Source organism: Carassius auratus, chromosome 38 (assembly GCF_003368295.1).
Source record: "Carassius auratus strain Wakin chromosome 38, ASM336829v1, whole genome shotgun sequence".
NCBI lineage: Eukaryota > Metazoa > Chordata > Actinopteri > Cypriniformes > Cyprinidae > Carassius > Carassius auratus.
This window is the reverse complement of record NC_039280.1, coordinates 22,824,502-22,834,920: the sequence shown is the minus strand read 5'-3', so window position 1 is coordinate 22,834,920 and position 10,419 is coordinate 22,824,502. Positions and strand designations below refer to the sequence as shown.

Sequence of the window (10,419 nt, the reverse complement as noted above, 5' to 3'; positions counted from 1 at the left end):
TCAAATAAATGGGTTTTTATTTTTCCATGCACAACTGTTTCAACAATGAGAATAATAATAAATGTTTACAGAGAACAAAATCAGCATATTAGAATGATTTCTGAAGGATCATGTGACACTGAAGACTTCAGTAATGATACTGAAAATTCAGCTTTACATAGACAATAAAATACATTATAACCAAATATATATAAATAGAAAACATTTGTTTTAAATGGCAATATTCCACAATATTGCTGATTTCACTTGGTGAGTGCAAGAAATTTCTTACTGACCCTAAACTTTTGAACTTTTAGCAACAGAAACTTCCAGGTCTTTTTAAGATGTTTAATTTCCATTCTCTTTTCAGGCCTGAAAGTAACTTATCAAATTCTCTAATATTTTCAGGACTGCAGGAACCCTGAGTGTCAAATAAAAAGCATGAATGTTAAAAATGAATAAAACAGAAAGACTGTTTTTCATAGTTTGGCTGGTCCTGCGACTTATTTCTCAAAATTATTTCTAAAATTAATTTGACATGAACCGAGAGAAATGAACCAAGAGAAAACATTACAATCTACAGCCGCGAGAGGGCGCTCTATGCTGCTCAGTGCTCCTGAGCAGTGACTTATAGTCCAGTGCGACTTATATATGTTTATTTTTTCATCATGACGTATTTTTGGCCTGATGCGACTTATACTCAGGTGCGACTTATAGTCCGAAAAATACGGTAAACATTTTTTTCCTGTGAGTTTAAGTGGTCTCACATGACAAACATCGCCTTAAATGAACAATGTCTTTAAAGATGTAACAATAGTAGAACCTTTTTGGAAACAATCCTTATTAATTGCTCCCAATAATGACACGCTTCCCCTTTAACCATTAAAGATTCCAAAAGTGTTTCGCAAGATGCTTGGAAATGTGTTCAGAAACACACTTTTACTGTTCATTGTCATGTTATGATGTTCAAGACAATGACTCGCATTAGGGAAAAGAAAAATGTCCTTTGAAATGACACTGAACTGGAATAATTAATAAAGTCTTGCCTGGTAAATTACTTCCTTCATGCAGAATATAGAAAATTCACGGAAACATCCCAGAACTCCGGAGCTCTTGTCATGCTGGAAATGTCTCCATCAGTCTTTTGGAAAATGCTCCTAACATAAAACGTGACTAAATAAAGGATGGTTAGTTAAATACGAAGATGAGGTTGAGGAGTAAGTTGATCCGCTGTTTCCAGTCTAATAGAAGCCAGTGTCTTGAGCCGCCCAGTTCGGAGTCTAAAAAAGGAAATGGAGGATCATTAGTGACATCAAAGAAGTTTGCTCGATTTCTTCTATTAAGGGTTTGACATATTTTAAGTGGCCAAAATCTTCAGACTCCAGCAATATCTCCAAAGTGAATATCAAGCAAAATGCAGGACAAGATATAGGACTTAAAATCTGATTATTCAGAAATTACACAGCCTGGGCTTTGATTCAGGCGTGTGTATGATATTTTGAGGAAATGTACACTAGCTAATGCTGGCTAATGTTCAGTTAAGGTACAAATGCTTCAACATTTCAAAGCACGCTCATTTTATGACGCTAATGATTCCAATGAGGCTTGGCTGAAGGAAAAAGGGTCTGCCCGAACACCCTGTGAGTCCAGTACCTCGTTCCTGCTGCTGTGGCTGATCTTCTTCTCGATGTTCATGGCCAGCATCTGACTGCGGAACGACAGGCTCTTGGTCTTCTCGATCACCTGCTGATACGGCGACACAGCGTTGTTGCCCATCACCACGTGACCCTGAGCAGAAAACACTCATCAGGGAGGAGCAGTGAACCGTTTTAGACTTTAAAAGAGCACCTGCATAAATTAGTAAAGAACTTTTCCAAGTATTACAATGAAAAAGTAAAGGCTTTAGAGGTATTAGGGATTCAGCATCACTTTGGGTTTTTCTGAATTACAGCTCCTATGCCAGCTTACATCAATCTTAGGCAATATTATTTAACAAACACAAACTAAAGGCAAGAAAACTAAAACTAGGCTATCCCCCCCACAAACACACATTAATTAAACTTAATTTCCTCATATATATTTCTTTCAATTTCGGTATAAATAAAAAATAATAATAATAATAATTAGCTAATATTAATGAATTTACCTGTATTGTAAAGTGCTACCAATATGGAAAAGAGCAGCTTGGACATTCTGCTAAACATAGTCTATTGTGATCCACAGAAGTAAAAAAAAAAAAAAAAGGGGGGGGGGGGGGGGTAACAATACATTAACCAACTATGCATCTTTTAACTAACTATAAAAACTATCAAGGAGTAATATAGTTTACAACATTTGTCTGTACAGATTTTCATTCTCCATTCATGTTAGTTCACAGTGCATTTACTAATGTTAACCTCTACTTTTAAAATTCTGTAGCAAAGGTTAAGATTAATATTATTCAAGATTAATAAATGCTGTAGATATATTGTTTATTAGTTCATGTTAACTACCCTAGTTAACTAATATTATCAATCAGGACTCTATTGTAAAGTGTTACCAAAAACCCGAGGGCGAGTAACTTTTGGGTGAACTATCACTTTAAGGGATTATATTCATCTTGTGAATCTAAAAAAGAAATGACAAATACCTTTCAAATGTAAAGCAAAAGTAAAATTGCTCTAGGCTATGTGCACCTTAGTCAAACAATGAACAAACAAACAGCCCACTTTCACTGTCGGAACGAGTCTATTGCATATCAATCTAAGGGTCTTTGCATTTGGACATGTGCTCTGCACCGAAGAGCTCGCTCACCAGTTTGGAGTCAATTTTGGCATCCAGTCTGGCATTGCGGATCAGGTTTACGATCCATCTCTCGGCCTCCTCTGGGGTCATATTCAGCTTATCTGCCAACATGCTGCCCATGAGACATGAGAGGGACAAAATGAGAAATGCAGACATCGCCTGAGGTCCACAACAAGCTGTAGCTCTCGTCACGATAAAAATCAATCGGTGTGATGAACAAAAGCTGATGACGAATTAAGTCGCACCACCAAAATAACAGGACTCCCGGCACAAACAGTGATGTTCAAAGGAAATGTTAACAAACATCAAAATAACATCTGTAACAGAGTTATAACAGTTAACTAGAACCATAAAACATTTGTTACTTGAAATATTAACTGATATAAATATATTTTACTATCTTTATGTATTAAAATAACTAAAACCAAAATAAAATAAAATATACATTAAAATTACAATGAAACAGAAGATAGAAAAAATAAAACTAAACTATTAAAGGGTGAGTTCACCCAAAAATGAAAATTATGTCATTAATAACTCACCCTTATGCTGTTCCAAACATGTAAGGCCTCCTTTTATCTTCAGAACACAGTTTAAGATATTTTAGATTTAGTCCGAGAGCTCTCAGTCCCTCCATTGAAGCTGTGTGAACAGTATACGGTCCATGTCCAGAAAGGTAAGAAAAACATCATCAAAGTAGTCCATGTGACATCAGAGGGTCAGTTATAATTTTTTGAAGCATCAAAAATACATTTTGGTCCAAAAATAAAAAAAAATTACGACTTTATTCAGCATTGTCTTCTCTTCTGGGTCTGGTCTGAGTGTGTTCACGACGCTGCTGACGTGTTTTCTGGTGCGCCCAATAACAAAGATAACACATCAGCAGCATCACTGCAGTGTTGTGAACGCATGTTTTTTATATCTTTCTGGACATGGACAGTATACCGTACATAGATTTTCAACGGAGGGACTGAGAGCTCTCGGACTAAATCTAAAATATCTTAAACTGTGTTCCGAAGATGAACAGAGAGGTCTTACGGGTTTGGAACGCCATGAGGGTGAGTTATTAATGACATCATTTTCATATTTGGGTGAACTAACCCTTTAATGATCCTAAAATAACACTGATCTATAAACCCACTGCTGTCTGAGTACATCTATCACAATCTTTAGAATGTACACTATTGTGAAGTCGCTCAGCTTTTGTCAGATTTGGTGGGTGTCCATTGATCCTGGCTGCGTGGTGAATCTTCGCAGGGCGCTACGCTCTTTTTACAGCACTAAGAGGATAAGCGCACACTGGTCTATCAGGATTCCTCCTGGGAGGTGGCACTACCTGATGCTGATGCATTGATGGATCCGGCAGAATGTCTCGAAGATGAACAGTCGTGCATTTTCAATGAAATCTTCCAAGCAGGCCACCAAGAAGAAATCGTTCACCAGCACCTTGAAAAGAATAAAATCCTTTCAAATAATCTGCTTTGAAAATTGTATAAGCGTTGTTGATGTTCCACTGAAAGGACATGAGAGTGAATTATGTATTTTTAAAAAGTACGTTTAAAATTATAAATAAACTGAATTTGATATTATATATATATACACAAGTATAAGTATAGTATAAACGGCATTTTAAGAGTAAATTAAGACTTTACATTTACTAAACTTTACCAGTGAAGCAGGTAATTTCTGCACACAAACAGAATTAAAAAATGGCTTAAAAAAAAAATAAGTAATATAATATATACAAAATTTGAATTTACCCCCAATAGATCTTTTCTTTAAGTAAAAAATAAAAACACTCTTTACTTTAGCTGAACCTAGATCAGCATTTATAAACCAATCCCTGAGACATAAACTGAAACTGGTGAATGGCAGAGGAGATTATGTTTTCACAGGTCTGAATGCTGAACGCTCCCTCTGGCCCAACTAGGCCACGTCTAAGAGAGGAGCTGCCTCATAGCTGTAGGTCTGAAAACTGACAGCAGAGACGCCTTGAAAAGCCTAGTAGGAAACAGCAGTAAATTACAGTAGACAGGGATTTTCAGTGGATGAATGGACCAGTGGCTCCAAGCAAAGCACCCATCAATGCTTGTCTCCTACCGATTCTAACAGAGGGAAGCAGTGTACAGAGGGAATCACAAGGATGACAGCCCTGATAGCTGTGTTAAACACACACAGTGGAGGATGAACCTTACCGACTCACACTCTCTCAGTTTTTTCTGAGCGCTGTCGAAATCAAAGTTAACGTAGAGGCACTCCACAAACTCTGTGATAGGATCCTTGTATGTGTATGATTCCTGTTGAGAGAGCAAAAGGAGAAGGAAACATTAATCTCGTGCTAATTTGACAGCAAGTGCTAAAGTCATGGGTATAAAATGTGGCAGCGCCCCAAGAAGCACTCCGAGGACTACATTTAAAAGAGACACTAATTCACTCTGAATCAATACTTAAAAGGAAACACATCTAGTATGAACGTAATGGAATGCAACGGCGCTTGTCGAGCTAGGAACCTCAAAAGAGAATCTGTGAGCTCATTCAGCCGAACCATAAAGAGGATCTTCACAACAACCCAAACTGAAATAAACTCTTTCAGCTCAGATGCTCCTGTCATAAAAACACTGCTGTTGTGTGCATATTAGCATGCAAAATCTACATTTAACATGAAACATTTGTGAGATAATTTTATGCAATTTGTTCATATATGCCTGACAAACATTATCATATCATATCTGGTTAGTGTTTGGCTGGCATGACCCTTAACCCGAGTAAATCCGAGGCAATCCACTGTCTAGTTAAATTTGCAGTCATCATGCTGACCTGTTGGATGACCTTGACCAGATCTTTGAGGACCTGTCGTCGCTTTCTCACATCTTTGTTGGTGATTACGGCCGTGGTCAGGTAGCGCAGAATGTGAGGGCACATGGTCTGAATAGCATTCAGGTACCTGAAAAACAGACGCTTTTATAGAATACTTGGGGTCAGTGCAAAAGATTTATATTAATATAAGCGTGTCTAATAAATAACTGTTGTTCTTTGAACTTTTCTGTAATCACTAAAGAAAGAAAAAAAAAACGAAAAAAATAAATAAATAATCTATATTAGGGCTTCAAGATAAATCAAAGTGCTCAGACCGAGCAGCGTACATTACATGGTCATGCAAACATGCACTGCTCCCTCTAAAAAAGTTAATGTTCAAGAGCAAATCTCATTAACTGCTAATTTTCCAGCTACCCTCTCTGAAGTAATTGTTACAAAAACAACTCACACTTTTTTCCAAGTCCCTTAAAGGTGCCATAGAATGCAAAAATCACTTTTATAAGGCGTTTGAACATGGTTGAGTTGCCGCAGTGTGTGAAAACAACCAGCCTATAATGGTAAAAATTCCCACAACCACAAGCTCTTGATGCTCCATCAGGGTTGCCAGGTTTTCACAACATAACCTTCCCAATTGCTACTTAAATCCCCCATCAAAAATCACATTCCGGTGGGATAAAATACACGTTTTTGGTGGGATTCTGCTGGTACAATTCACACCTCTTTTCTTTAATGAACAATTTAAGAGCACTTGTTATAGCGGAAAAGGGGATTTCTGTAATCGTACTCACTGGGGCTGATAGAGGAACAGCTCGATGATGTTGTCTCTGCCTTTAGGGTGGTTAAAGAAGACAAATAAAGACCAGTGTATGAGCCACGTCCTCTGCTGCAGCGACTGGAGAGGAGAACTCACAGACTGAACCGAGGCAGGAAAGAAAAACATGATTTAATTAAAAAAAATGTCTACACTGCTTCAGTCTTACTTATGTCAAACTGTTGAAGCTACAAGCAAAGACTAGCAAAGCAAACAAGGCTGCAGTAAAGCCACTGGCATCCATCTTTGACTTCACTGCAAATAGAAATTGCTGAGCATTTACTTCTAGGAGCTGATGCAACGTAAATGTCACCCAGGTCAATTTTGTGTGTATAGTTGATCTAATGTTCGACGTCTGCTAAAGGACTGTTTTATCTGAGCTCAAAGGAACATGGGTGGTCCAGCAAATGACCATGTGGGAAGGTTATTGGATTTCTCCAGCTGATGAAATACAGCCACAAAAGCTTCTATTATACAAGGAGGATGCCAGACAGACATACATTGTTGTCGATGGTCTCTCGTAATCGTGTCAGGTCCTCCATGGCTGCCTCCCAGTTCTGCATGAGGATCTCGGAAGCCAGTTTGCCCCACAGAGAGCTCAGAGCGTTCCTGTCCGTGGAGGGAACCTGGTCATGACAATGAGACATTTGATCAGTATCAATTTCTCTGTTATTTTTCACAGTGAAATTTCTCTCTGATATATTGTTGCTTTAGCGTTGATGTAAAATGAACTGTCATGTCTCGACTGGTTTACGACACAATATTAAACCTACATCTCTGAATATTCAGCAGTCATAGTCGTGGATCTTCAGTTTCACATAAATCTTTACAAATCATTCTAATATGCTGATTAGGTGCTCAAGAAACATTTATTATTACAATTAATGTTTCTTTTCTTTTTTCTGGATTCCTTGATGAATAAATCATTCAAATGATCAGCTTTTATATGAAATGAATCAATTTAATATATCCTAGCTGAATAAAAGTATTAATTCCTTGTAAAAAGAAACTCTAAACTTTTAAAAATAACTATATTTCTATTTATAAAAATAAAAAAGCCAAGACGTATCCACCAAAGCTATTTTTGCAATTTTTAAAACATTTACAATGCATAATACTTTTGCTTATGTTCGCTTAATGACCTTTTTAAACATTCAAAGGTACTTTTTCCAATTGTTTGTTCAGATAAACTACTAAAAACAAAAGCTGTTAAAGCACTCAGGAAAGAAACTAATTAATTTGTATAATTTTGAGTGTAAAAGAGAGCCTATGTTACACTTTTTGTAAAAAAAGAGGATAAAACACTAGGGGTCTTGTTGACACAAACAACACCACTTACAAGCACACGGAAGAAGTAAAGATACTCTGCGGCCCCTGAGTAGTTGCCACACTCATACTGGAACTTAGCATAACGGTACAGCGTATCCAAATATTCCTGACGAAACTGAGGGAATAAACAGATGGAGCTCATCACTCATGGAATGAAATATTCAACGATGCAATAATCTGTTGATTAGCTTCCCAGAAAATAAAAATTGGATAAGGGGTTAACTGGTCATAGTTGTGAAACTTACACCATGTTTGTCTGCTAAATATTCAAACAGCATCCTCCCGTCTCTAAGAAAAAGAAAAAATTGCATGGTAGTGGTGACTGCATATGTTAGGATGCTTACATAATAGCCATTAAAAATCAAACTGAAATGATATTTCAAGAAGCAGTAAACAGTAATATGATGACAGAAAACCTGGTGGACTGCATCTGTCTCTGAGTTTCTGGATCTTCAAACATCTTAACAATAGGCTCAGTTTCAGACTGGAGCTGTTTCAGCTGGGCCACCACTGTGGTTCTTTTCTCCCTTAATGCTGCAGAATACAATGAATTTAATATGCATGCAGCGTATAGTACTGCACTGTATTTGATGTGAAAATCTTCATTATAGATCTGGATATGATTTTATTTAATTCTATAACCAGTGTATATTTAGGTAGAAAGGGAAAAATACTTACAGTGTGGAATTTCTTTGTCAGAATTGAGGTTCTTGTATACATCCATGGCAAAGTCCACCATGTTAGTGTCACTGAGAAGATCCAGCTTCCCTTGGAGAAGTTCCTTCTCATTGTAGATCTGAGAAGACAATAAACAATAGATTTAACAGCACTATAACAGGTCTTCTGAAGATCAAATAGAAGAACCCAGCCAAATAATATAGTAATATAGTAATATAGTATTTTACACATAACACAATAATTAATGATGACCTTGTTCACGTATTTATGGTAACGTTAGTATGTTTCTTTAAAGAAAGCCATGATATTAGAACACAATAACAGTTTGAACAAGTGTAGAAACACAAAGAGTTCAGAGCTACGGAATACGAATTTAAAGTTGTTATGTTAACAATAAAAAGAAATAAGTATTTATTGCAAATGTCTCATTTCTGTTTAATATCCCATACAAAAAAAAATACTTTTTCCAGATCGTCTGGCTATTCGACACACGTGGCGCAGACCATTTAGCGACGACTAAACAATTCAATAAAACCAAAGAACAAAGCATATACTTTACACTACTGTAATTTATGTATTACCTCTTTGACAGAGAGAAATTCCAGCAGCGGAAAGACCAAATGCCGGTCTAAAAAATGTGCAATCTTAGTGGTCAGATCGTACTCCGCCATTTTGGAAATAAAAAAAAGCCTTTAAAAACTTTATTTAAACAGCGATGAGAACAGTGACCTGCTGCACCCTGTTTTTATACAGTCTATGGCTGACTGCACCCCACAAGCACTGTTAGCCAGACAAGACTGGTTGGAAAATTTAACTTCCTCTTAGTTGATAGTTTGGTACTGGTTATTGTTTCTGCAAAACTATAGCAAATTCATATGGGATCTGCCTTCATCTTTGTGGCATTTTAATTTCTTGTTGTAATGACAATTAACCGAATGCTGGGTCAATCATTTTATGCAGTAAATTATTATACATTTTAGCCATTTAAATATTTTTACAAAGCAGTATACCAGATTCAAAGAAACTGTGAACCTCTGACACATACTTATAACCTGATTATTTACACAGTAAAAAGTTTAGCATGATGCATATGTGACAGAGTTGTACATATAGCCGACAATATACAGGTGCATCTCAATGAATTAGAATGTCTGGAAAAGTTCATCTCATTAGTTCAACTCAATTTGTGAAACTCATGTATTAAAAAAAAATGCAATGCACACAGACTGAAATAGTTTAAGTCTTTGGTTATTTTAACTGTGATGATTTTGGCTCACATTTAACAAAAACCCATCAATTCACTATCTCAACAAATTAGAATATGGTGACATGCCAATCAGGTCCAGCAAAAACAAATGAACGAACGATACCTGGACCCAATCAGCTAATCAACTCAAAACACCTGCAAAGGTTTCCTGAGCCTTCAAAAGGGTCTCTCAGTTCGGTTCACTAGGCTACACAATCACGGGGAAGACTGCTGATCTGACAGTTCTCCAGAAGACAATCATTGACTCCCTTCACAAGGACTGTAAGCCATAAACATTCATGGCCAAAGAAGCTGGCTGTTCACAGAGTGCTGTATCCAAGCATGAGTAGAAGGAAAAAGTGTGGAAGAAAAAGATGCAAAACCAACAGAGAGATCTGCAGCCTTATGAGGATTGTCAAGCAAAATCGATTCAAGAATTTGAGTGAACTTCACAAGGAATGGACTGAGGCTGGGGTCAAGATATACAGAGCCACTACACAGAGTCGTGTCAAGGAATTTGTTGAACCAAATACAATGTCAGAGGCGTCTTCCCTGGGCTAAGGAGAAGAAGAACTGGACTGTTGCCCAGTGGTCCAAAGTTCTCTTTTCAGATGAGAGCAAGTTTAGTGTTTCATTTGGAAACCAAAGAGTCTGGAGGAAGGGAAGCTCATAGCCCAAGTTGCTTGAAGTCCATTGTCCAGTCTGTGATGATTTGGGGTGCAATGTCATCTGCTGGTGTTGGTCCATTGTGTTTTTTGAAAACCAAAGTCACTGC

General features: G+C 37.2%; 1 protein-coding gene across 1 annotated transcript; it reads right to left on the bottom strand.

Moving 5' to 3' along the window:
• Nucleotides 1–591: 591 nt before the first annotated feature.
• Nucleotides 592–9,117, bottom strand: LOC113057436 (eukaryotic translation initiation factor 3 subunit E-B). The gene is made up of 13 exons (XM_026224862.1): nt 8,980–9,117; nt 8,399–8,516; nt 8,137–8,254; nt 7,966–8,008; nt 7,731–7,835; nt 6,892–7,017; nt 6,369–6,493; nt 5,581–5,707; nt 4,959–5,060; nt 4,100–4,209; nt 2,773–2,875; nt 1,633–1,767; nt 592–1,259 (listed from the first exon to the last, which is right to left on the bottom strand). The coding sequence occupies exons 1-13, from the start codon at nt 9,067–9,069 to the stop codon at nt 1,221–1,223; spliced, it is 1,341 nt and encodes a 446-aa protein (XP_026080647.1). The 5' UTR covers nt 9,070–9,117; the 3' UTR covers nt 592–1,220.
• Nucleotides 9,118–10,419: the final 1,302 nt, after the last annotated feature.

Coding starts and splice junctions, on each gene's coding strand:
- LOC113057436 (XM_026224862.1), bottom strand. CDS start 9,069: ATGGCGGAGTACGATCTGACCACTAAGATTGCACATTTTTTAGACCGG. Junction 7,836..7,965: donor ATTTAGCAGACAAACATGGT/GTAAGTTTCACA, acceptor TTATTCCCTCAG/TTTCGTCAGGAATATTTGGA. Junction 2,876..4,099: donor CATCAATGCATCAGCATCAG/GTAGTGCCACCT, acceptor TCTCATGGGCAG/CATGTTGGCAGATAAGCTGA.